General features: G+C 49.4%; 1 protein-coding gene across 3 annotated transcripts in view; it reads right to left on the bottom strand.

The window, feature by feature from the left end:
• Positions 1 to 731: 731 nt before the first annotated feature.
• The window catches only part of MAPK4 (mitogen-activated protein kinase 4), a 132,921-nt gene continuing 106,300 nt past the window's right edge, over positions 732 to 27,352 (bottom strand). For all 3 annotated transcript variants that reach the window (XM_036918590.2, XM_036918591.2, XM_057504186.1), the window contains 4 exons: positions 11,619 to 11,763; positions 10,059 to 10,220; positions 5,988 to 6,189; positions 732 to 3,346 (listed from right to left, as the gene is read on the bottom strand). In XM_036918590.2, coding sequence (XP_036774485.2) covers positions 2,647 to 3,346; positions 5,988 to 6,189; positions 10,059 to 10,220; positions 11,619 to 11,763 — 1,209 coding nt within the window. In that variant the 3' untranslated portion in view covers positions 732 to 2,646. The remainder of the gene's footprint in view (positions 3,347 to 5,987; positions 6,190 to 10,058; positions 10,221 to 11,618; positions 11,764 to 27,352) is intronic.

The following is a 27,352-nucleotide window of genomic DNA, read 5'->3' as shown; positions in this document are numbered from 1 at the left end:
CAGTATCTGGCCCCTTGGACCAATCAAGTTGGAACCTAAAATTAACCATCATACCTTGTAATCATCCCTGGTAGGGGTATGAGGAGTTTGATCTTTTCCTTCCTTCTCAACTCCAGAGTCCCCAGGGAATCATATTCTGAGGGTTGGAGCTGATCATGGCTCAGCCTGTTGACATCCTCAGTTCTCCATCTTGCCTCTTGCTTCATGCAGCCACCCATCAATCAGCTGCGCACCCAGAGAGCTCCCTCAGCCATAGAACCCTGAGGGCCTCAGTCTGGGACTCTGGCACAGCTCTGGGGTAGCTGGAAATGACTGCTTCCTGAAGCAATCCATCATACATGTGGCACAATTTCCCCAATGATAGTAACCACGTTGCCAGAATGAGCAGTGAGCTAGCTTGCAGATCTATCGACCAGCCTGGCTTTCATAAGCAGACCGTGATTTAATAAGAAAAAGCCTTGATCAGAAGGTTTGGAGTTAGCTCCAAGCTATGGTTTACAGTCTACAACGTGGACACCAGGCCTGACCCAGGTCATTCTGGAATCACTCCTCTGGTCACCAGTCTGTGCAGACTGCTCTCTCCCCTCTCCTCTAACTGCAACCTCTCGGAACCCTGGCTTTCAGGGGTGCGAAGAGAAGCCAGCCAGGTTCCAGTGAATCACTCACTGCCCAAGACAGGATCAGATAATAATGTGAATGAATGAGTGAATACTTAAACAAATAAATGAATCTGTGTTCCAATAAAACTTTATTTGGTCCATCCTGATCAAGTTTAATAATGTTTAATAGATCTTTTTAAAACATGAGTAGTAATAACAATTCCTCTGTCATAACAGTTACATATGAACTCTCGGTCAAGTCAGCAGCTTGTTCCTTTATCAAAAAAGTAAAGCTGCCCCTGAGGACAAATGGCACATGAGGAGCGGTGTACATTTTCTTTTCTTAAAAAAACAAAAACAAAAACCCAAACACTTCATATTTATATATTTTCTATTTAAAAATTGATCAGTGTGATTAATTCTGCTTTTAAGTATAAGTTTCTAACATGTTGCAGTTTTCAATGTACAAATCCTAGTTAGCTGATTAGATTTAAGGTGCTGTTGAGGTGAGGGTGAACACAGCCCAAGACCAACACTATGGATCCTCTGCTCACAGACTGGCTGGGCTTCCTGTGGGTATCTTTGGGGGTTTTGCGGGTTGCTGAACACCAGTCGTGGAAATAGCAGAGCATTCCAGAGCATTCAGGGACCGGACTATGCTTCTGCAGAGGGCCTGCTGGGCCTCCATACCATCACACCAGGCTCTGTGCGTGCGTACACCTCTGAGTTTGCATACTCCAAACGCATCCTGGCCTAAGCTGGGAGGGGCACGGTTGCTTTGTTGTGGGGTCCCCATGCTGGTGCCTGTTGGCACCCCACCTTTCACACCCCTTCCTACCTTTTTGGATTTCTTGCCCCCAAGGCCACTTGCTCTCCAGTGCATTTCTTTATATTGTAGGGCCTGCTCTGTGCCAGGGCTAAATGGATGGTCAGAGTCAAGGGTGGTATTAATGAAGCATGATAGGTCCTGTGTGAAATCTTCTCTCCTAGCACATTGCTCTAGGGTGACACCTTTTGCTTTCCTCTAAAAGAGCGATTTATGCTGAGAACATTAGTTCCCGCGGTGGGCTGGGAGGGGAGTTCCATGTATGTGGATGGTAGGAGGGGGAGGCAGGCTGGAGGGATTTGTAGAATCACTGTCTTCAGGCTCACCTGGGTACAACGTCCCCTCGGGAATGAGGGCTGTGTCTGTGTCTGTGAGAGTGTCGGGAAAGTGCATTGGGAACCTGCAGGCAGTGTGTGCAAAAGCCTGGGAGAATGAGCTTCTACCCTAGGCCCCAAAATGGTCTGATCTGAAACAAAGATTTCAGACCACACAGGGTGAGGCAAATACAGGCATGTGGCAGATAGGGGAACAGTTAAGTAGTTGAGGAGCCAGAGAAAATATGCTTGGTGGCCAGGGTAAAATGGACTCAGTTTCCAATTTCAGAATATAAGGAACATTGCTCTGAATAAAAGGTCGCATAGATCAGATGGCAATAAACAGGGAAGAATCATCTTGGACCAAGTTTTCTGACTGAAAAGCCACAGTGACCCTAGCAGAGGAAGACGTTGTAGAGTGACAGACACTGGCCTAGGGGATTCAAGGCTTGCCCTTACACCGAGGCCCTGATCTTCAGCACTTTGCTTCTCTGGGCCTCCCACGGGTCCCTTGAGGCTAGTTGGGCCAGAAGCTTTCAACACTATGCCTGTAAGATTCCTCTGCACCAGGCCATCCAGGTCGGGTCTGCAGACTGCTAAGACATTTCTTCCCTGCACACTACCACTTACAAAACGCAAGGGCCCCTTCACTGGGAAAGTGATCAACCCCCAAACTAGGCTCCTGCTCAAACCCTCTCCCAGAGGTTAAAGGCTAGTTATTAAGGCAGTTTAAGAAATAGACATTCCTCTTCCTCCTCGGATCCTTCCTGTGTTCCGCTAACCCCAAGGCAGCAGAAAGGGGCGGAAGGGCGATAGAGTTGCCGGGGGGTGGCCCCCTCCCTGGCAGGCTCGGCTTTCCTGGGTGGCCTCTCCCTTGCTCTGGGGCCTGAAGCTCCCTATGGTACCCTCACCACCTTTCTTTGGAGAAGGCGTCCGTCTGCACGAGGTCGCCAGGGTGCTCGGAGATGCGCGCGCCGTTGAGGTCACCCAGTTTATTGTCCTGCAGGTCCTCAGGCTTGGTGCAGAGCTTCAGGGCGCGGGAGATGAACACATCCAGGTCGAACGGGGGGCTGGCACCCCCATCGACGGGCGCGGGGAGGTGGGGTGGAGAGGCAGACAGGCGGCACTCGGGACCATCGTTGGGTGGACTGGCGTGCTCGGGACCGCCCTGCGTGCTCTTGACCCACTGCGCGATCTCCAGGAAGAGGCTGGCCGGCTCGTCCTCGTGCGCCCCGGCATCCGCGGCGGCCACCGCGGCAGTCGGGGGCGCACCAGCCGCCTGCTTCCAGTGCGACAGGTCCAGGATGAGCTTGGGCTCAGAGTAGTGGTGCGGCTTGCTGTCGCGCCACAACAGCTTGTCTAGGTAGGACGGCGATCCCACCTTGTAGTCGCAGGAGCGCCCGCAGTCGGCCTCGAAGGCGCGCTCCATGGACGAGTACGAGTGCTCCAGAAAGCGCTCGGAGCTGCTCTGCGAGTCCTTGCGCGGGTCCACCTGCACGTCCTCCGCCAGCGGTGCGGAGCCCGCGCGTGGATCACGCTGCACCTCGCTTGCGTCCTGGCATCGGTCGGGCCGCCACTCCAAGTCCGACGACAAGCTCACAGGGTACCTGCATGGGTACAGAGGGAATGGCGATCAGACCCTGGACTGGGTGGCTTCGCCTAATGCCTTCCTCCCCACCCACAGGCTGCCTCTCCATTCCTTTCCAGCCCTTCCACTTCTAAGCCTAAGATAGCGGTGAGCCTTGAGGGCTCACGTAGAGGGGCTGACTGGCTTAACTCTTGCATTCTTTTGTATTCATTCAATATTCTACGGATGTTTGCTGAGCACCTAGTGTGTGCCAAGCATGTTCCAGGCATTACCAGACATAGCAGTGAAGAAAACCAAATCCCTGTTTTTATGAAACTTTCAAGTGGGTCCACCTATGCAGTGCTCCTCAAACTTTGATGTGCACACAAGTCACCTGGGGACCTTGTGAAACTGAGGATCTTGATCTAGGAGATGGGAGGTGGGCTCTGAGATTCTGTAGTTCTACCAGACTCCCAGGTGATGCTGACTCTGCTGGTCCAGGGACCACACTTTGAGTAGCAGGGCCCTAAGGAGTGCTTCTCAGTCCTGGCTCAGATAAGAATCACCTGGGGGAATTAAAAATAAAATTCCATGCCTAGCCCACAGCCCCCAATTCTGAGTCAGCAGGTATAGGATAGATCCCTGCATCAACACAGTTTTAAAACTTCCACAGACGATTCTAAGGTAAGCCAGGGCTAAGAATTTTTGATCTAGGGATCTGGTTGGTAGCCACAGGCACCTGGCATAGATGCAGCACAGGTGGGGCCTGTGGGAAGATTACAGACACCCTCAGGATAAGTCAAACATCCTTGGAATTCTGCCCTCTGTCCACTGCCCTGTAGCCATGGAGGGCCAAGTCAGCCAGCCAAGAGCCGATGAAGGGCAGGCAGACAGGCCATCGACTTGGGCTGAGCCCTCTCCTCCCTGTGCCAGGAGCTCTGTACAGAACCATGGGGAGCCAGCTGGTCATGGAATGATGGAAAGCCCAGTGCTCACACAGGAAAACCCAGCTCAGCAAGGACAGGCAGATTTGGCCATGTGCAGGGCAGATGCACAGTGGCAGTCCGCATGATGTGGTGTGCGAGGTGCAGGAGGGTCCCGGTATGGCTTGCCCTCATGGTGATGCCATGAGGGTCTGGAGTCACCCCCAGGGGTGAACACTCCCTCCTCCTAAGGGGGTCCTCAAAATGGCAGATATTTCTAGGAGGAAGAGCTTGTGAAGACCCTAGCTAGCCCTTGGCTGCTACACACCAAAAGCCAAACACAGGTTATCTGGAGTCTTCCTAGCAGCTCTGTGGAGTATTATCACCCTACCTTATAGATGAGGACAGTAGTGTTCAGAGGTTAAGCAGTTTGCCCAAAGGAGCAGGGCCAATGGGAAGAGGTTTGTCATCACCTTTGTTAGCCTCCTCCTTCACACAGGTGTGATGGGAAAGGTCTGGAGCTTAAATGCACCAGGTTTAGAAGTGGCCGGAGTTGATGGGCAGTGGCCAAATAAACCTGCTACAGGTTTTCCTGTCAGGGCCATGATCAGCATAGGATGAACCTTGCTGAGCCAGCGCTCTGTGGTTCAGGGGCCACAGTCAAGGGCAGGCCTAGCAGGGGGTGGCAGAAGAGAGAGTTGTCATTAATCTCTATTTGGTGGCAACTCTTGATAACAACAACTGACAATAACACACTAACAAACCTGTCCAAAAATAGCAATGTTGCCCTGGGCCCCCCTCGGTGCTCTTTAATCTGCAACCCATCATCTGTCAAATGACTGAAAAGGAGAAATTGCTCATCTGTGACTTACATAACTAGCTGTCACATTCCCACAACAGCGGGGCTCCCACTCAGGCCCCCTCGGAGTCCTAGTTGCCATGCCCTCAATTTCTATTTCTAAACCAAGCAGCCATCAGCTCTCCCTCCCAGGAGCAGCAGATGGTGATGCCCAAACATTTGGCTGCTGATCTGAGAACATCAGAGCAGGACATCAGATCATAACATGTCCACATAGAGATTGTGCAAAAATTGTCTTCTACCCAACTCACTGTTAGTGACTTCACAGGCACGCTGTGCTGAGAACGATTCTGAGGCCAAGCCCAGTGTAGCAGGAAAGAGTCCTGTGAATGCATCACAGTTTCTGACATGGATGCAGACTGGGGAGGGCACCCCCGGGCCAGATATTAGCTGTGTGACATGATGCCAATCTCTAACCTCACTGAGCTGGACCATCCTCACGTGTCAGTGGGCAATAAAAATTAACAGCATTCTCAGGTGGTGCAGATGATGGGAACCACACAAACGCATGTGTAGTGGTCAGTTTTGTATCATTCTCTTGCCTGGCACTGCTGGTTGACTTTTCCAGGGCAAATTCCCAGTCTGCCAGGAGTGAGCTCCAACAGTGGGTACTCCTTATATGCTTGCCAAACATTGCAGTGAGCCCTGTGCTCAGTCTACTTGGGATGGGGAGGGAAGCTGGCGTGGCTGTGCGGCTGTGCGCCTCCCAACCCGCACATGAAAAACACAGTTATCTACCTGCTGTGTATGGGGACAGGGGAGAGAAAGACAGGAAGCTAAGTCGGGGAAAGTGTCCTACAGGCTATAGAACTTGGGAAAGCGAGGGAAGGGTCATGGCGGATCAGAGGCAAAATAGAAAAGGGAGGATGCGAATGTGGGCTCGGGCTCCAGGACTGCACCTGTCCCAGGTGGAGAGCTGACTCTGGTTGGCGGCCATCAGCAGGATGTCATCAATCTCATCTTCAATGCGGAAGGGGTGCTGTGAGGTGGGCTCATCCTCAGGGCACGAGTACGGGCTCATGTAGGGGTGCTGCAGCCCCATCTCGGCTGTTAGGCGATCCATGGGGTTAAAGGTCAGGATCTTCTCCAGAAAGTCGATGGCTGTGGGGAGCAAAGCAGGACATGAAGGTCATTTGTTGCCCCGACCCGCTGAGAATGCGACTCCTCACTATGGTGACATTTGCTGGTGTTTGTGCTTTTCCACTTGTAAAAAGATGTTAGCCATTTTCTTCCCCAGGATCCTTCCTACACTCCAGTGACAAATTTAGAGCAATGTTGCTTTTTTGCCTTCACAAGTGAATAGAGACCCTGGGGGTAAAGGGCCTTGCTCAAGGTCACCATTGGTTACAGGTGGTCCAGGGCTAGAACTCTGCTTTATGCTAGATTTCTCCAGAGACAAGGATTGGGGTGTAGGTAGGTTATATGGCAGTGATCCTGGAAGTGCTGGTTCGGGAGCAGGGAAAAAGCCTCTAGAAGACATGCCAATGAGCAGGTTCCTCCTGTGGGCAGCTGGGGCTCCTCCGGGAGGCAGTGTGGGACACACCTCACAGCCGTTCCACTTGGTGGGGGGACTCGGGGTAACTACACCCACTCCATTTGTTGTGGGCTGAGTGCTGCTGAGTGGACAGCAGATTCCAGCAGTAAAAAGCCTCAGTGGGAAGGTCACCGAGGAGGTGAGGCGGCTGGGACAGGGTCTGACAGCCCCGCACTCCTGTCTGAGTCCAGAGCTCTTTCTACCACACGTTGCCAGTGGAGGTTTGACAAACAAAGTCAAGCAGGCTTGGTATTCAAAATATTTAACCACCAGGCTGAAGCCCTCTGCTGCTCCAGGCAGCTCCCTTTAATGGCTGGATCAAGGGAGGGTCCTGGGCAGATGGAACCTAGGGCCTCCCAGGAGGACACAGTGATGCTCAGCAGCCTTGTGCGGCGGCTCTTTGCCAATCAGCATGAAAATATATGTCAGGATTGCAGCAGCCAGTTGGGCGCCATGGGTGTGCACTGGCTGAATTGGCCCTGCACACAGGGATTTGCGCCCTTGCTCCTGAGCAGGGGCAGGAGCACCCATCTGCTCTGCGAACTTGGCCTTGGGTTATCTCAGGGCAGGGTCTAGCCTGGAGTTTGTTACTTCTCGGCACTGGAGGCTCCACTTAAATCATGACTTGGCTAATCATGTTAGAGCCCACATGGAAAGGGACAGAGGTGGCTGAGCTCCAGGCCCAGGTTGTTGTCCTCTGGGAAGGCCTCAGCCAGCACCACTACCCTGCCCTGCACACCAGCCCTGAATCTCTCTGAGGGCAAACTCATCAGTGATTCAGGAAACTGATGGCTTCAGAAGGTCATTGGCCTCCCAGGAGGACATGGTGATGCTCCATGACCCTAGACCAACAGTCAGTGAAGCAGCTGTAATTCTGATCACCACCAAACACCCTGGGGCTCAGGGGGTGCTTCTGGGCCAGGGCTGCAGACCTGAAGAGGACTGGCCACACAGATTCCCAGGACCGGGCAGAGTCAGGCACTTCAGGGCAGCACCCAGCTCCAGGCAGGGCAAGCCTTTCCCTCTTTGGGCCTCTGGCCCCCCTCCCAGCCCCTCATACACTGGACCTACTGACAAGGAAATGAGAGAGTGAAAGCTCTAAATGTCAGCAGGCATCATCACCATTATTAGAAAAGACCCAGTGAGCCCTGAATTTGGGAAGTGCCAACCCAGAAGTCCACTCCACTGACTCTAGTAAGGATGAGTCTCCTCCTCTCCTTGAAAGCTGGTCCCCTGGCAGGTGCCCAGACATTTCTGTGAAGCCTAAATATTTGAGAACCCTTCCTTATGTCAAACCAAAATCTGCCCCTTGGGCTCAAAACCCCTGAGCCTAGCTCTGCCCAGGGTGGTTCCCCCAGAGGGCCTGTTCTCTCTTCCCCATGACTGCTCCTCTCATGTTCCAAGGCAGCGCTGTGTCCCATGCCAGGCCCCTCTCTGCCTAGCACACAGCTGGCCTACATCTCCCAGCAACCCTGCAGTAGATGTGGTGTGTGACTGAGGCCAGTGGAACAGGGGAGCAGTGATGTGTGTACCCCACCTCCAGGCCTGACCCATAAAAACCTCCTGTGAGAGTCTCTGCTCTCTTCTCCTGGCTCTGCTTGGAAGCTGGTGCCCAGGGGGACCTTGAAAGCTATGTGTTGAAGATAGCAGACCCCTCATCCTGGCGCCAGGGCAGAGCCCCCAGACCCCCCCACTGTTGGGGCTGGAGGTGAGCCAGGAATCCACTGCTAGCAAGGTAGGCCTGGAGATTTGGGGTTTACTGCTACAGCACTAGCTTGACTCGAACTCATAAACCACCATATCCCCCCCCCCACAACTCCTTTGCTTTGGGCTCAACCTCCCCATGTAAAAATTAAGGCATTTCTAATATCATGAGACTTCAGTACAGAATTGTCCCTTCCTGGGGCCAGTGGATTCCAAACTGGATTTCTCAGAGCCCCAGGGGTTCTGGAGGGATTCTCAGGGGCGTTTCTGGAGATGGAGAGGCAGGTGGGCAGGGCCCTCAATCCTGCTTCACCCAGAGGACTCCTGCCCATTGTGTATCCTGGGCTTGCTCATCAGACTTGTCTCGTGTGCTATAATTACTTCTTGTAGTAAATGGAGCTCAGAACTCAGTGTTTCCAGGTGGTCTCCAGACCTAGACTGTGTCCTTTGAGCCTCTGAGGACTACAGCCAGAGAGAAACCCCCCCCCATCTCTTCCCAGGCCTGTGGGGCCTCAAATGTACAGTGGAGGGGGGTGAACCAAGGGTCACCACTGGCTCTACTGGGCAGGTGGCCTTGATGCCCTTTCCACCACTGGTCTTTCATTTCAGGGATGCCTCATTACCTTAAAGCCACAGGCTGATTGGGGCCACTTCTTGATGGGGAAGAATGTGGAGACTGCTAGTCTGTACCCCATCTCTGTTCTACTCTTTCATATAATGGACACAAAATGGCATGGAATAAATAGCCATTTCATAGCCTCCATTGCAGTGAGGTGGGCCATGTGACTAAGTTCTGGCTGACAAGACATAGCAGAGGTGAGGTGTACAAATTCTGGCTCGCGACCTTAAGGGCAAGGGGATCTGCCCTCAGTCCCTCCTTCCTGCAGGTGGTCAGGGCAACATTCTAAGATGCAGCACAAGACAGAAGGAGCTTTGCTCCCTAGGTGACTTTGTAGAGCAGGTCCACAGTATTGGCTCTGGACTGTCTTACACAAGATTATATGGATTATTATATAAGAGAGAAATAAATTTAACTTCTTTTGTCTTAAATAAGAAACAAAGCTTATTTAATCTATTGAGAATTTTGGTCTCTTTTAAAACTGGCTGAACCTATATCCTACCTAATGCATGGGTTTCTCAGGAAGCCTCTGGCCAGTAGGAGGCCCACTGATAATGTAACATCTAAGATGGTGAAGCAATAATCCTATGCCCAGGGCTTTACAAATTATATTTGACTTACTGCTCATAACTGCCCTATGTGAGGCATGTTATTATACCCATTTTATAGTCAAAGCAACTGAGATGCAGAGAAGTCAAGAAACTTGTCCAAGGCCAAACAGCTAGATGCTGGTGGAACTGGGCATTGAGTCTGGGCCTGGGTGTCAAGCTGATATAACTCATCTTCTCTGCATCACACTGTGCCTTCCAAGGGAAGACAAGTAAAGGGGGATGAAGGAAGGGAGGGAGGAAGGCAAGTGAGAAAGAAGGAAAAGGAAGCCAAAGGGGGGAGAATCCGGAGGACCACTAGCTGAGGGTTGCCTGACGGCTGACTCCAGGGGCCAATAATCCTCAAGCTAGAAGTAGCCATGGCGAATGCCCACTGCCAGGGGCCCCCTCTTCTGTGTCTAGGGACTGTGCTTGGTCATTTCGGAAGGAGACACCTGCCACTGCCCCTCCAAGATGAAGCCAAGCATGGCCTCGGGATGCTGGCCTGGCTTTCAGGCTCAGGTACCTTCGCTGTTCACTTCGGGGAGCAGCTTGCGCAGTGGCCTCTTCACCTCCCAGGTGCTGTTGACGAAGGAGGGCATCACCCTGAGCAGCTCGTCCTTGTCCTCTTCCCGGACCACGGGGATGGTCTCCAGGATGAGCTGCATCTGCTCCAGCTCGTGAGCCCCTGGGGAGCCAGATACCAGATGGTTATGAGTGATGCCCGAGTGGCTGGGGTGTGTGAAAGCCCCAGAGTGGCTCCAGGAGACTTGCAAGGGCAACACAGGCCAGTGGGAGCAGCACTAGGCTGGGAGCCAGGGCACCTGCGTTCTGATCTTCACTGTGCCACTAACTTGCTGTGTGACTGTGAGCAGGTTGCTTGCCATCTCTGGGGCTTGGCTTTGTCAAATGTCTCTGCCTCTGGAATGGACCAGTCTGATATAGTGATGGGAAGGGCCTGGCCCAAGGCTCTCTAAGTTCTCTTTCCCACGTGCCTCTCTGCATGTTCCTTACCAGGCAGGGGAGGAAGTGACTTTAAGGCTAGGACTGGACCTCACTTTTGGTTTTCAGTGTCACAAATTGGGTTTGCAATGTCTCTAGAGCACACTGCCTCTGAGCTCCTGCAGAGGGAGGAAGACAGGCTATGCCAGCTGTGCAGGCAAGTGTGGTGAGGGACAGGACAGAGTCAAGCATTCATTCACGCCTTCATTTAGTCATTCATTCTCTCACTCAACAAATAATCATGTACTGAGCATCTCCTCCCTGACAGGCATCATGCCAGATGCTGGAAATGAATATTGTTCTTATCCAAAAGAAGCTTCAGTCTTTAGGAGTCTTAGAAACTCATCTCATCTTCTACACGCAGGCGGTCACTGACGCTGTATCAGAGCGCTGGCACTGCTGGTTCGGGTCAGGGCTCTCTCCTCGCTATTGCTCTCTGACCTCCAGGTTGTTCTTACTTCCATCACCTCCATTTTCCCTGTTTGCTTGAGTAGCCTTTCCACTTATCTCTCCAGCTTCAATCCTTAACCAAGGTTCTCCTTGCTCAATAAATCTCCTGACTTATCCAGTTGCACAGAGGCCCGTCCTCTTACCACTGATGCCTACGGTGGTCCAGAAGCTGGGGGCCCAGGGTGGGGCTCTTCCATGTGTCCCCACCATGCCCTGTGTGGTACTAAGTCTAAGTGAATGCTCTATTCTGAAGGGGTCCCTTTGGCCTCTCCCTGCAGTGGGTCAAGGAAGATCAGCTCAGGGCCTCTGAGAGCCCCTGTGGGATCCCTTCTCCAAACGAGCACTTACTGTGGCAGGGAGAGAGGAGGAAGGGGCTGAAAATGTATGATAGGCGTTTTCAGCGGTCAATCTCAAGGTGCTCAAATACAAGTGGTTACTTGAGTTTGAAAGTTCTGTCCTCAAAAGGCTATATTTAGCCTGAAATGATAATAAGGTGCCTCTAGACAGTATCATAAAAGCCACAGCATTAATTTCAAAGGGAAAGACTAGCATTTTTTGTGATTAACAGGTTCTTTGCTCTGAGTTCACAGAACAGCCCCAGAAGAGAAGGAAGGAGGCATGGTTGATGACTTACCGGCAAACAGCATCCTCCCAGTGAGCATCTCAGCCAGGATGCAGCCAGCAGCCCACATGTCTATGGCTTTGGTGTAGTTGTTGGGGGAGAGGAGCAGGCGTGGTGAGCGGTACCACTTCGTCACCAGCCCTTCTGACAGATAACCCTAGAAGACAAAATGTCCTGGTTCCAATGATGGGCCATTTGCAGATACTGACCCTCCCGACCCCCACATGCCCTTTCTTGTTTCGTATCACCTGGAGATAGGACCCCTTTCAGGATCCTTTCACTTCTGATCCTTTCCTCTGGCTCTTGAAGGAGCATTAGGGAACAGAAGTCTGGTTAGAGGGGCTCAGGCTGGTTGGCGGGGCTCCGAGTCTTCGGTGGGGGAACCTCATGAAGCCCTGGCATTCTCCTCCATAGAAAGGGATGCAGGATACTAATGCTTAAGGAGGAATGATTTTCCACCCAGCTCGCTGTAACTATGCCAAACAAATTTACCCTCATCTAGTAAGACAGATAAATAGGAGCCATACTCAAGTTCATTACCACTATCAACAGAGTAATGATGAGACTAGAATTTCATTTAGCCAGTGGCTGAATCTCAGAAATAGTCAAATGTTTGGAGTCAAGCCAGTTGCTTTGGTGCTGATGATTAGAATTAATGTGACTGTAATGCCAGATGCTAAGCCCCTGCTGAGAACGAATAAGGCCAGCTTCATAATGGGTACAGGTGAAGGGCATATGGACGCAGCCCTAAATGGCAGAGCAGACACAGCTTTGGTTGGCCCAGAGGATTCTGGGATTTCTACAAAGTGTCTTTTTTGGGGATGGATATTCTAGCTGATTTTAGCCATTGTTCAAATGGTTTGTGATCTGGGATGGAATCCCTTCCTGTGAGGTTCAATGATGACATAGGTGTTTAGCATGGATAGGGAAATACAGCCAGGCAATTTGGAACTTGTTCTCTATGTAATTTAGAAAGCTGGTTCAACAACGAAACCTGGGACACATCCATTTGGATTACCTTGAACAGTCTCTCCAAAGTGAGAAAACAGACCCATACGGGGGTCAAGGTGAGACCACTGAGATGAAGGGGATCCAGTGTGAGATTCCAGGAATGGGCTAGTTATTTCCCATATTCTGATGTAATTTCCTGTTTAGTGTTGAAATTTTCCCTTTTATTCATGTAAAAAACATCACAGATTCAAGTTAAAATAAATGCAAAAGTAAGAAACCCAAATGCCCAGGAGCTTTTGATCAATTAATCTGAAATCTCTTCATTGGTTGAGCAAAGATTTATCAAGTGTTTAGAACCTTTTGAGAGCCCCGCAATTACAACAGTTTTCTCTCCTCTATGTCACATATTTCTTTAGAGGAGGTTCTCAAACTGCTGGAGGAAAGGAGGAAAAGGAAAATACTCCTTAGCCAGAAATGACTACAGCATACCCATTCCCTGGCCTCAATGCTCCAGCCCAACCAGAACTCCTTCCAGATGTGGAAATGTGCCTCTCTTTCTCTCTCCTTTGAGCCGCTGCAGGTGTACATTCCCTGGATGGCTGTCCTCATGCCCACTGCCCTCCCTGTCTACACACTCAAGTGGGCTTCCTCTCAGAAGCTTCCCGATTCTCTGCGATGAGGATGGATGCCTCTCCAGGGAGCTCCATGGTCCCCGTTTGGCTACTGTTTCTTCACTTCTCTGCCATCCTCCACTCCCAGGGGGACCTCATGGGCAGTGGCTGTATCTTGATTCACAGCCATTTCTGCAATGCCTCGTCCCCAAGTCTGCATCCTAGGAAGTGTTCAATAAACACTGTTGAATGAATGAATGGGGAATGTCTGAACCCCCTTCAAAATGAAGCACTTCCTGCAGGGACCACTGATCCTCAGACCTGACTTGACTAAGAGACTTCCACTTTCAAGGGTGGGTGTGGAGTTGACAGAAGTTGCCAGCTAGTTATGCCTTTGCCTTGTTCCAAAAAGGACTGGCAAATGTAAGTAATTATTTTTAGATCAGGGGTCTTGAGGTATAATTTACAGGTAGTAAAATGCACTCTTTTTAGTGTATAGTTCTAAGAGTTTTGACAAAAGCATAGAATCACGTAGCCACCATCACAAGGTATATAACAATTTCATCATCTCAGACAATTCTCTGGTGTCCCCTCTAGTCACCCTCTGCCCTCAGCCTCCTGGCAGCCACTGTTTTCTGCCTCTCTAGGTTTGCTTTGTACAGAACATCATATAAATGGAATCACAGTGTGCAGCCTTCTGAGTCTAAATTCTTTCACTTGGCGTAATGCACCAGACTCATCCATGCTGTTTTACATTTAGTAGTTTGTGAGGGGGTTAAGTATGATTCTAAACATTACAGAGACAAGCCAAACTGTCTGTAAAAGTTCACTTCTGGGTGGATGGGTTATAAAGAAAGAATGGCATGATTTTATTTGCCAGTCAGAGGCTGAAACTGTCTGAGGAAGACTAAAGCAGCCATCACTGGAGAGGGGAGGTGACACAAGGTGGGTTTTCTGCTATGTTAGAGAGCAGTCTTTAGGAAAGGAACTCCTATAGTTAATGCCTGGTCATCGGCAGCTTCTAGGGCTGAAGTGGGGACCGAGGGGGGCTTCCTTCTGAAACACCTGCCCTGAAAGTTAAAGAAAGATGTTCAAGTGGGCAAGGCTGTTGCTGGGCCAGAATTATCGGCCAGGTCACGCTAGCAGCTGAGACAGCACCCCGGACTCTTTCTAACCTCTGAGTGAAAACCAAGAATCTGCTGGATTTTTGTTAACCGCTAGCTGTTTCCCTATGGACACCTGTCCCTCAAGCCCTTTAGAAAATGTAAAGGGGATTTACTGGTTTGTTTCAGAAGCCACTGGGAAGGACAAAATGTGGGAAGTTGCAGTGTCTTCAGCCAGGCTCTGGAGCAAGAGGAGCCCTGGGAAGGGGGGTGGTGACAAATGGGGGAGTCCATTCCTGGGTCAGTGGGGAAGCCATGGGGAGCGGGTCCCGCCCTCGGCTGAGATGAGCCCTGGCTTATCTGAGCAGGAGAGGCTCTGGGGCCCCCAGCATGACACTGGTGATCTGAATTCAATAGAGGAGTTTCAGTTGAGTGGATGGAGTGAAAAGTCAAAATTTTCTAGAATAAAAAAATGTAACTTTAAAGAGTACTAAGAAATGGAAACTCAATTTTATCAGGAGTACTCATAAATCAGTAAGTATGTTTGCTCAGCAGATATCCTTAAGTGGCTTTCCTGCCGAGGCCTGCAGGCTGTGTGTAGTTTTAGTTCCATCTGGATGGAGAGGAAACTGCCCTCGATGCTGGGGTCTCCAAGGGGTTCCCAGGTCTTCAGGCTAACAGAGGAGGAAGTGGGTGGGACAGCAGGCAAACGCACGGCACACTGCTGCCTGAGCTGCGAGGCCTCACTTCTCTGAGGACAGGAATCCCGCTGTCCCACAGTTCAAGTGCCACCTCTCAGCTCGTAGAGGCAAGACTGGAGTTGCCCTTTCCCAGCGTCCCTTGGGGTTCCTGTGAGAAGCCGACTCTGGAGTGCTATGGGGAGGCGGTGGGACAAGGTTTCCTGTCGAGACCCTACTGGGGAGACTTTGGGCCTTCCTTAGCTCTTGCTCCAACCCCCCACTTTGCGGTCCTGGAGTCTCCTCCAGCCAACAGGAGGCCTTGACTTTGACAGCTGCATGGTGGTTTGGGAAATCATCTAGTAGCAGCTGTCCTGGTAAGAAGGTAATTAGGGGTCCCCAACAGGAGGGAGGGAGGGTGTATTAAAGCGCTGAGCATTCTCTTTGCAGAGGGAGCAGGGGAGCTGCACTCAGTCCCAGCTGCCTGCCAGGAAATTCAGAACAGCCCTGCTCAGGTTCACCCGAGAATGGTGGCCTCCGCTGCTGTGCAAATCAGCCCCAACTGAGCTGCTTGGTCTCCATGCCTCCACCTGCCCTCACCTGAGCTCATGCCTGGGGGTCAGAAGGTGGTGGGAGAAGGCCTGACCCACTAAACCTTCTACTTTACCCTTTAATGATAATGTGCCTACTGGCCCCTCCCAGGGATAGGTGAATTTAAGTGGGGACAATATTCTCCCAAGAATAATAGCCTGGTCAGCTGTAATGCTGTGCGTGTGGTGGAGGGATAACAGGATGGACAGGGTTGTTTCTCCCCTCACACTGGATGGCTGTTTAGGGCTGCCCCCATTTCCAGGCCAGGATGGAGAAGGGCTCTGAAAGGCCCACCTTTGCAGCCAGCGGTCACTGGCGTGTGTCCTGGGAGCCCAACACGTGTCATCCCCTTACAATGGAAATGAAGATCATCCTTGTGTTCTATAACATGGTAAGAGAGATGAAAGATTCGATATGAAAAGATGGCTGGAAGGACCAGGAAATGACCTTGGTCAATGTGCAGACAGGGCTTGCTCTGTGCTGGGCACTGCATGAGCGTTTTATGTGAATTTTTTCTGCAGTCCTGCATTAAGAAGCTCTTTGTGGAACAACACAACTTGGCCAAAGTCACATGACTAAGAAGTGGTTCAGATTGTCCGGTTCCAGAGCCTATACCTTCACCTGCACGTTGCAGGACCTCCTCCACCATGCATACTAGAGTCAATGGGAACAGCGAGGGAGAGGCATGTCCAGGGTGCAAAGGGGTGATGTTTTGTCCTGAGGTGGGTGAGCAAAGGCTGAGTTGGGCATGATGCATGCAGACATCTTAGATAGCTGTGTTGGGGAACATTCCAGGTGGTGAGGGGGAGCCAGTGTGAACAAAGGTAGGAGTGAGTAAAGACCTGGGCTTGGTGGACAGAGGGCTATATGGACATGTGGACAAATGGGACATGGGGGAGCAGCTGAGAAGAATGACCTTTGTTCTAAAAGTTAGCAGTCCCAAGGACACACATCTGAGAATCAGGGAAGTGCTTATGAGATTTGCCATTTGCCCAAAGCCACTGACATGGGCAAATCTTCATCCTGAATGAGCTCCTCTCCCAGTCTGAGGACCCCAGGAAGAACAAAGGGAGCCGTGGAAGGTTGCAGAGTGGGAAGGCAGGATTGTAGGTAGGACAGGAGTTTCAGTGTAGGCTGTGAATGGGCCACCTGCCTCCTGCTTTTCTTGTTTGTCCCGTGGGCGAACTGGAGAGCCCAGTGGTCCAGCCACTGCTGATAATGACTAGCGGGTGGGGTGTCCGTGGATTGAGGTGGCTGCAGGCTCTGCACTCCATCCCTCACAGCCTCTCCAGGCTTGCACATTGGGCTGGCAGCAAAGATGCTGCTCTCTGGATAGGAGGCGGTTAAGGGATCAGGAAAGTCTTGGGCACCATGCTTCCTTGGGAGGGGATAGGAGCACATGAACGCACCCCTCTCTGATCTAGAAGAAACCAGGTCAAGGGGAAAAGAAGTCAGGCTCTGGAGAAATAAAATTTTAGCTTTGGGTCAGCTGTGATTCTTATGGACATGCCTGTTCCCAGAAGACCTCCTGGTGGGTGTGCTGTGGTGATCAAAGGCATGTCACTCAAGGGATGGGAAAGACTGGGCACTTTGAGCCTGGAGACTGTGGTTGGGAGTGGGGGGTGGGCATGAGAACTGCCTTTAGTTTGCAAGGCTGTTATATGGACAAGGACTTAACCTTGTTCCCTGAGGCTCTGGGGACAGATGTGAGGCAAAGCGGGAGACAGAAGTCGATGCCATATGATAACAATAGCTAACATTTACTGAGACCTCAGACTGCTCTAAGCACTTCATACCCTCACAGCAAATCAACGAGGTAGCGACTCTCATTGTAGTCATCTTACAGTGAGGCATCTGAGGCCCAGAGAGGGCAACCAACCTATCCATGGTCACACAGACTGTAAGTGGCACAGTTGGGATTCAATCCCTGGCTGTGCAGATGTAGCACCTTGGATCTGAATACTCGGCTCTACTGCCTCGCACATAAGAGAGCCCTCTAAAGCCCCGGGCTGTCCAACAGGGGACTGGGCTCCTAACAGGCACAGCGTGGACAAGTTTGTGGAGAGATGTGCCAACACCCCCCTCCTGCTGGATCCAGAGCTCAGCTCCTCAGGCTTGGTGTGCATGCAAATTCTTGGGGACCTGGACTGATTACACGCAGATTCCATTTCATCACAAGGTAATGTCAGTGCTGAGGCCAGATGACCAGTCTGGGACCAGCAAGGCCCTAGGTGATCCTTAGTATCCCACCTGCCCTAAGGATTTCAGATGTGCCTAGGTCACAGGCCAGGCAGATACCTCAAACTGAGCAGCAGACTGACCTATAATAGGGGTTAATTCTTTGTATTACAGACATTCATCAAAAGATGCTTTAGAAAAACAACACCCTCCCAGAGGCCTAGTTTAAGCAGAAATATATGGCCTCCCTCTCTGCAGTCTTCTCCCTCTGAAGGTATAATTCTTATTTGTGCCAATATCCATATCAGGCATGTTAGAAACTTTTTTAGAAAGAAAGAACACCACGGCCAAATAGCCTTTCTTATTGCTGATTCCAAACTCATTCTATTAAACTCATTTCCATGAAAATATTCGGCAGGGAATCTCTCAAGCTGAGGGAAGGAACACACAATTTTAAAAGTCCAGCGCACAACAGAATTATTGGTAAGTCATTGGGTATATTGTTTATGCAGCTACAATACACATGGGTTTAGAAATAATGTGGTTAAATCAACTGCACTGAGTTTTCATTACCTTCAGCAAGCCATAAATGCTGGTCATCTGCCCCCTTTCTCAGGACTGCCCCTTCCTAGTCCATGCTCCTGGGGATCCTGCACAGTGAAATTCACCATCTAGTCCCAGGTTTCCATGGAAATCATCTGAAAGCCCAATTAAGTTCTTATAGTCCCACAGACCCCATGTGCTTACTTCCCTTTACATCTTAAAAAATTATGATAGAACTGCTTTTTAAAAATAATTTATCTTTAATTTTGGTAAGAGACACATAACATAAAATTCACCATCTTAATCATTTTTAAGTGTACAATTCAGTGGCATTAAGTACCTTCACATCGTTGGCCAACCATCACTACCATCCGTCTCCAGACCCTTTTCATCTAGCAAACTGAGTCTGTACCACTAAGCAACTTCCCATGGTCCTTCTCCCTGACCCCTGGCAACTGCCCTTCCACTTTCTGTCTCTGTAAATCTGACTACTCGTAGAAGTGAAATCATACAATAATTTGTCCTTTTGTGACTGGCTTATTTCACTCAGCATAATGTCCTTCCTGGTACTTTGAAACAGTGGGGAGATGGGGGCAAAAGGGGTGGGCTTCTTTTTAAAAAGCATTTTCTTGAAACGTGGCTTCTCATTCAGCTAGAGCTTACTCCCTCAGATAACAGCTTTGGACATTATCCTCACGGGGCCCAAATAATGAACTCTATTACAGTTCAAAAACATGACCACATGTTTTGTTTGGAGATGTATCAGGATCGCCAGTGCTAATCCCATCAGCCTTGCCAGGATGGGCTGCAGGGTTGGCTAGAGAGGTGGAGGGAGGGAAGGCTCTGTCTGGCGGCTTCAGCCTCAGTTTCCCCATCTGTTTGTGTCGCCCAAGCTTTCCTCCTTTCCTCTTGGGGGCGCTAGAGTCCCAGGATGCTGCATCACAATTAGCAACCTTTAAATGAGGGGCCCTACTGGGCCAAAGTGATTAATTTTTAATGGACTGGCCTGTGAGCAAACGGCTCCTTTTAGGAAGATGCATGAACTGCTGGGCCATAATTAGACATTTATCTTGCCGACTTTCAAGAGGAATCTGGTGGCACCCTGGAGCAGCTGCTCTCAGCCCTGCTACAAGTTAGGCTTCTAACCTGGGGCATTTAAGAAAATCTGGATGCTCCGGCCACCTGCCCTCCCAACCATATCAGAACCTCTAGGGGTGGGCCTGGGGAATCAGTAATTTCTAAACTCCCCAGGTGATCCCAACATGAAGTCATACTTGAGAACAAATGTCCTAGAGATCTTCGTTCACCTGCTTTGGAAAAGTAAGCTGTATTTTCATGCTTCCCCAATTAGTGCAGGCTTCTATTTCTAGCTCCACTTGAGATGAAACCTTGAGCAGCCACAGAGATTTTCTCCAGATGACTGACCGCTGGCAAGTGCAAATTTACTAGAAAGCAACCATTAATAACAATAGCTGCCATTTATTGAAAACTTACAGTGTGCCAGGCATTGTGCCAAGTGCTGTTTTATTATTATTAATGCATTTAATTATCAAATGACCCTATGAGAAGTGTAGAGAGAAGTGAGTAACTTGACCAAAGCAGATTAGCTAAAAATTGGTGGTGCTGAGATTCAGTCCCAGCAGTGAACAAAAATGAAGTCCCTGATAACCATGGAGTGTAAATGTTAGCAGAAGACAGCTGAACAAATGAATGTGTCTGTGTCTGCAGGGGACCGAGCTAGGAGGAAGAATAAAGCAGGGTAAGAAGCTAGAGTGATGGATTGGGTGGGTGGTCTGGGAAAGCCTCCTTGACAAGGTGACACTTGAGCAGAGAGCAGAGTGAATCAAGTGGAGTGACTGTAGGCCATGTCAAGGAAGAACATCAGGGAAGCGGGTTTCTGAGCCCCAACTCTTCCCTGTTCTGCTCCCCAGTCCCCAGATGAGGACAGTGCTCTCAACTTTCTCCTCCCACCTAGCAAACCTTCCTCTCCGATCCCTCACTAATATCCAGGTATAAATAAGTGAGAAATCAGTGGGGCAGGGAATTTGTTTTGCAGTTTGTTGAGCACAAGGGATTTCTGCCAGCATTAAGCTCAGTTGACCTCGTGGCAATCCTCTAAGGTAAATGTTTATTCTTTCACTTAATATATGAGGAAATTATTGCAGGCCCCTCTTCTCTGCCTGGCTTACCTGGCAAGCTTTTGTGTTCCTGGATCCCTTCATCTCCAAATTCACAACTGTATAGTAGCGGAGGCCCTGAAGGTGGGGACCCCCCACTCTCTCTCTCTTTGCAGTGCTCAAGGTGGGTGTTCACTTTAAATGTGATGAGTTAATGGAAGAAAAACTAAGCTAAAGGAATGGTTGCTATGCCCCAGGTGGAATTTCAGGAACGCCCAGGCAGGGATTCAGGAGGCACCACGCACCACACCTCTTGGTCCACAGGATCGTTTCTTTCTAGGTGCATCCTGTGGACCAGTCTAACTCTTGTATACTTTCTCAAGTACATGCCTTGCGAAATACTGGGTAAGGTCCTTGTTAACACCTTTACCTGGGAGAGGAAGCACTGACCTGTGAGCCTGTTGTCTTCTAATATATTAGCAAGGACTAATGTCATGGCTCCTGCTGAATGTGTTCTGTGTGAATAGAAACTCACACTGCCTCCCCCACTTATCTCTGAGCCCCTGAGGGCAGGTACCAGTTGGACCTGCTGTGCCTGGGGCCTACAGGCAGGGGAGGCTAAAGGCAGGGTGACTGCATGTTATAAAAGCAATCAGAAATGCCAGCTACAGTCAAGGCAGAGGCTCTGGCCCCGAGGGTAGGACTCGCAGGCTGCTGGAGGAAGGCTGGTAGGTAGCATGGTCCCCCACCCCCCAGACCAACTCCAGTCCCTTCTCCTCTATCAGAGTTCGAACCTAGCTCTTGGCTCAGTAACCCTGTCTCACCCTGAACCTGGGAAGGGTGTTCTCTCCCTGGTGGCCAGGCAGTTTCTTGCCCTGATCACATTATTAATCAGGGATCACATCTTCCTTCTGTGGAAACACTTCTCTTCCTGGAAAAACAGCAGGTCCCCAGCCCATGTCCCACTTTGGAAGTGCCCCACATGCTGAGACATTGCCCAGGTCACCAGGGAATTCTGGTCCATTCAGGGGCTTTGCTGGCAGGTGTTTCTCACGTTTACAGGGGTGGGGGTGTCCTGCCCCGTGTGCTGTGCTCTGAGTCGGGGCACTGTCCTCAGGGAGCTCACAACCTAATCTGGGCAGTGAGTCTGCTGGTTTGACTGCAAAGATAATCATTAAACCAGAGACAGTCAACACTGGCCGAGGAAGGAGGCAGGGTGGGACTATCACCATGTGAAGAGCAACAGAAAGAGAGCTGGCAGGGATCCAGGCTTGCGGGGGACCCTCAAAAAATACAAAATTATGAACACGGAATAAGGCATCAAAGTGAGTATTTATTTTTGAATCAGAAAATTGCAGCAAATTAAAAATGAGACAAAGCTGACAAACACTACAGACATCACAAATACAAAAAAGTAACGCAGTTACTAACCAGACGCTTGGCAAACCCAGGTAGCAAACTCGTGAATGTACTATTCTCTGATCATTGATGACTATTTTGTAATATAATTTTTCCCAGTCAGAATTCAAAGAGAACTCAGTCTTTGAGAGATAACTGAAAAGACAACTCAGTCTTTCCTCTAATAGGCTTGATATGTTAGTACTATTGATGGTTTACAAATTTCTATCAGTAATGTGATATAAATTTTTGGGATTATTGTCAAATTTGGGAAAAACTCTATTAAGTATTTTTTGGTATACAGGCTGTAAGATTTGGGGGCATTTCTAGTTTTTCTGTGTGGTGACTGAACTTCTATTCTTTAACGTAATGACGCTCATCCACCATAGTCACATATGATGAGTTGTAGGGTGGGTCCAGCTTCTTTTGTGCCACGACACTCCAGGAGTTGATTTGGTGGGCCAGAGAAGGATTCTTAGAAGATATTCCTACACCAAGACAGCTGGCAATAACTGAACTGTACATGGGAATAATTGCAAACTATGCAAACATCCCAGTGTGCCCAAACTCAGGGCATTCCTGGCCCACCTCCTCTTAGTCAGATGCCCCGAAGGCCTGCCCAGGCTGATACCACCCAACAGGAGGGGCAGTGTGTTGGAGGGCTGAGGATGGGAACAGAGCCCTTCCTAACAAACTGCTTCCAAAGTATCTTACTTTGCATATATTAAAAAATGCACGACTATGTGAAACCATTGTCAGGGTCCCTCCAGGGCCTCGGGAAGGGTTGTGCAAGTGCGAGGCCCTGAGTCGAGAGCCTCGTGAAACACGGTGGCAAATGCAGCTCTCACCAGGGGTAAATGGGGCCAAAGAAGAGGTCAACGGCCAACGAGGAAAGGAAGGCATGTTGTCAGGATTTTCAAGAGAGAAAAGCAGGTACACGTTTTAGGAACCTTTCTCGAAGTAAACCACGGCAGGGCCTGTGTTCTCATAAGCTGAGAGCTTTCCACCTCAGGTCAGTGGTCAGGTTTGAACATCACGTTTCTGACTCTCACAGACTATAGCCCTGAGATATCAAAGGGAGGCGGCAACTCCGCCACAAGGCTGATGGCTGTGGGCCACCTAGGGCGGCCGTTAAAGAACCTGCATCCAGCAAGGCTGGGACATCCACGGGGGAGGTCATTCTGGCTGGCTGAGTCTTCAAGGGGCAGAAGATCCACCCTGTGTGCACACCATCCCATGTCTTGATTTTAATCATTTTGGATAGGAATGTTCCCAAAATATTAAGGGCACCATTTTGATAGTTGTAAAGTTCTCTCTTTCCTGTTCTTTTTTTCTTTTCAAACAGCGGGACCTCTTTGATTTTCTGTATCCAGAATCTCTTGCAGATGAATGCTGAGGACTTCTTGTTGAAGCAGAGGTGGGAAGTCGCAGCCCTGCTGAGGGCCTCCCTGCATCCCTGCTGTAGCCCCTGGGCAGAACCGGGGGCTCCAAGGGAGTTTGAAAGGTCTGTGGTGGAAAGAGCATTGGCCCTCAAATCAGAAGTCCTGGAGTAAAGTCCAGATATATCACTCACTAGTTACATAAGCCACGGCAAGTCTCCTGGCCACTCTAGGCCTTAGTTTCCTCATCTATAAAATGGGAGACAATAATACAAACCCTACCTACACCACAGGATTATCATGGGAATCAGACAACAATCAAATAATAAATATGTGCAAGCCCAACGAGTGGGAAGTATACGGGCCCTTGAAAGTGCTGTCACACCCAAAGTCTACGGCTCACATCACACAGACAGACTGGTTTCTTAAAATACACTGAATATGACTTAACCTCCTTCTGCATGGCCAGGTTTAAATACCATGTTTCTGACTCTCACAGACTATAGCCCTGAGATATCAAAGGGAGGCAGCAACTACCCCATGAGGCTGATGGCTGCGCCTGTTAATGATGACGTCTGCCTTTATATTTTTCCTGTCTCCTTACTTGCCAGACTATCAGCTGTCACTTCTCTCTGCTCCAAGAATGTCTGTCTCATCCCTCGTCTGCTGTCTCCAATCCACTGTGGATTTGACAACCAGACAATGAAGTTTATTAGAATCACGTGTAAAGTCAGGGTACAATGGCTCAGGTGAAATGTACACACTTCACATTATGGGCTGTGCACCATCTATTTAGCAGCTTAGAATCTTTTTAACTTCCATCTTGCCTGTGACTCAGAAGGCTGGGGCTGCAAGACAGAGGGACTTCTGTCCTTACTCATGAGTCTAAGACCATGCTCCCCTTGGAGGTCGCCAGCCAAGCCCGCCGAGTGCCTTCCCACTGCGGGACACCAGAGGAGACGCTGGGTCAAAGCTGAGGGGATAGAGACGGCTGTCCTTGTCCCCAGGTCTCCTGCTCCAGGTTCTCACTGGCTTTGTCCCTTTTGTTTGCTTTCCTGCCAACGTGCCCTGCCTCTGTTCCTCCAAGTAATAGGGACTCCCATCTACTGAGGCCTCTTCCTTCCTGACAAGCATTGTACTAAGCACTCTGCATTCTTTATCTCTAGTCCTTAGACAACCTTATAACAGATATCATTCTTCCTTCTTACAGGTCAGAAAACTGTGCTTAGACAGAATAAATAACTTGTTCAAGGTCACACAATTTTTAGGGACTAGAATCAGGGCTTGTACCCTGAGTGCTACTACTCTCCAGAAGTTGTTTCTCCTGGGTGCTCAACAGGGAACCAAAAACTCTGCCGGATCCTGAATGTCCAGATTCTCTCCTGCAACAGGTGCGGTGGCCTCCCCTCACACACACCCCATTCATCCACGGAGAACGATGAAGGACTTCCTTTAGAGAGCACAGGGGGCCCTCACCCAGTCCTGGTGGGCACTGAGGCTCTGGGTGAGAATCCCCAAGATGGAGGCTGCAAGTACAGACAGTCAGGTGGTATGATTTCTAGAGCAGCAGGAAGGTTGCATGAAAAAATACTGCCTCCAGTATTGGAGGCTGATGCCTGAAAATCCCTTTCCCAGGGATTCAAACTTCCCTTTTACAGTAAGAGTAAAACTTAAAATATAAACACCATCAGGGTGTGTGTGTGTGTGTTAAAATTCATACTAAAGTGTAAATGACTGATGCCAGATCCTTTTTAAATCCCTGGAGGGTTTGGAGAGAAGGAAGATGTGCCGTGGAGCACCTGCAGGTATGAGGGGGAATGGGAAAGGAGACAGGGGACAGCAAACTGTAATGGAAGCTCTAATGTAGGGAAAGATGCAGAGGGAAGAGTGGGAGAAAAGATTCTACCAACTCTGCTGCTTTGTCTAAAACCAGTCTATTAAACCATCGGAACTATGCTCTTCACAAAGGCACACCGGCCAGAGCCTACTGAAAACCTTTACTTAAAACCTGAGGATGATAAAAACCTGTTTTGCAGAGGAATTCTCCACACTAAATGTCTTTAATTTTTTTAAATGCTCTGACTTGAGGATGACAGGTTTTGGGAAACTGCCTCTACTTGAATGCCATATGGGAATTTAAATTACAGTGTGTATGTGTGTAGGAAATCAGGCTACACATAATATGCCCCAGTATTTGTGAAGTTCAATGGCACAGGCCTTCAAAAATTTTTTTCCAACAGAAAGCAAAAGATGCCAAATTTCAACTCACTAGGAATTCTTTCTTTATAGAGTTAAGTCTAACTCTTCTCCTTTTCTGTCTCACTGGTGCCCTACCCTTTCGGGACATGCTTTCATGACCAATTCATTTCTGGAGCTTTCATTTTGCTGTCTTGCAGGATAGATTTATATTTTGTATTTTAATTGCAAAAGTGGCGCAGATTCACTTTTTAAAAATACAGTGAAAAAAAAATCAGTAAAAAATTTAAGGGAAAATCTGATTCTCCAGGTTCCCCCCAACTCCCTTCCCTAAAGGGAACCACAGCTTGTGTAATTCCTGTTTTTCCTTCCCTCTATGCACACACACGTATACTTTCTTTCCAGAAATGAAGTGATTCTATTATACTTTACCTTAACCTGGTTCCTTCACTTCCTCATTTATAGACAACTTCTTACTGGGGTAAAAGGAGCTTTTTAAATGATCCCTTTGCTGTTTACAATCTCTGTTCAAAACTATTTACATTTTTTTTTGCAAATGTCTTGTTCTCTCTGTGAGTTTGGGTCTTCAGAAATATGTCAGCCTATGTTAACTCACAGTGGCAAGCTGTTAGGAGCAAGATACTCTTCTGGAAGGAAATTAGAATAATAGGCATATAAATTCACACCTGGATTTACAAAAGTAGGAGTGGACGTTTAGAAGTGTCACAGCATACATAAATAGGGGTGCAGCTACCGTTTTCCTCTTCTATTATCTGTAAAGGAAACGCTGTGGAGGGAAGCCAGGTCAGAGCTGCTGGCTGAGAAGCTCACTTTAACGATCTGAAACAGCTCAGGCAGGTGAAGTGAGCTTCCAGAAGGCAGAAAAGCCAGCCTGGGAGAGGTGAGCCTTCTGGGGCTCTAACTCAGGCCTGGCGCTCCCTCCCTTTCAGGATGTCCCCGTCGGAGCTTTGAGGAGAAGGCTAGGGGTAGACTCACGGTGAATTTGCTTGGGCCATCAGACCCCCGCTGTCTTGCCTCCTAGGTCCCACTGCTTGGCATCTGTGACCTCTGTCCATACTCTGTCCCCCTCTCCTCCAGTCAGCCAAAGTATAGCTGAGGAATGGCTGTACCCCCTTCTTGGGTGGGCCTGGGCGCTCATGTAGCTAGATAACTGAGAAAGTCTCATTGCATATAGCGGAGGTATCGCTGAACAACCAGGCCCATGCTGGATGGAGGAAAATCTCGATTTGCTTAAATGCACAAGCTTAAAGGGATCTTGAAGAACTTTAAGCAGTCCATTCACAAATGTGGTGATTTTGTTGTGTCAACAAACATGCCTTATTTAACTATCCAAGAACCAAGTTGGCAGATTTGGTTTGCTTATAACAGGAGCAGTATTAGAGAAGAAAATCCATTGTTCAAAGGAAGCAGAATGTTGCAGACATAATATAGACAATGTTTCGGTGCTGCTTAGGAAGTGGTTTGGTGTTCTGGCTAAACGAGGGTTAAGCAGAAGAGACTTTTTGTTTCAAGCCCCGTTGCTGGTAGTGTCTCTAAAATGTTCCCATTCAATTTCCTGCCTTGGTGCATAGCACCCAGGGAACAGAATTCAATTTTTGATGACTGAATGACTTTCTTGGCTTCCGGGTCTTTCTGAATTTTAGTTCACTATGGTGCAAGGCTGAGACAAAAGCAGAGAAAATGTGGAAGACATTTGGTATTGGTCTGCAGAATGTTCAGAGTAGGAACCAATCTGAAGTGAGAAACCAAAGAGCAATGGAATTCCTGACCAGACCCATTCTTGGTTTGTTGTCATTGGTTGGCCCCTCAAAGCTAAGCCTAGACTCTGCTATCATCATTTTTGGGGGGCCTCTCAGGGTTGTAAGATGAGTTGATTTCTAAGTTCTTACATGGCCCTTTCTGTCTCTGAGAACCAAGTGGCTCTGGTTAACTGAGACCTTGTTAGTTGATGCCCCCCCCCCCCACCAGAAAACTCACCAAG

This window comes from Manis pentadactyla, chromosome 6 (assembly GCF_030020395.1).
Source record: "Manis pentadactyla isolate mManPen7 chromosome 6, mManPen7.hap1, whole genome shotgun sequence".
Classification (NCBI taxonomy): Eukaryota; Metazoa; Chordata; class Mammalia; order Pholidota; family Manidae; genus Manis; species Manis pentadactyla.
This window is presented reverse-complemented; position numbering and strand designations above follow the sequence as displayed.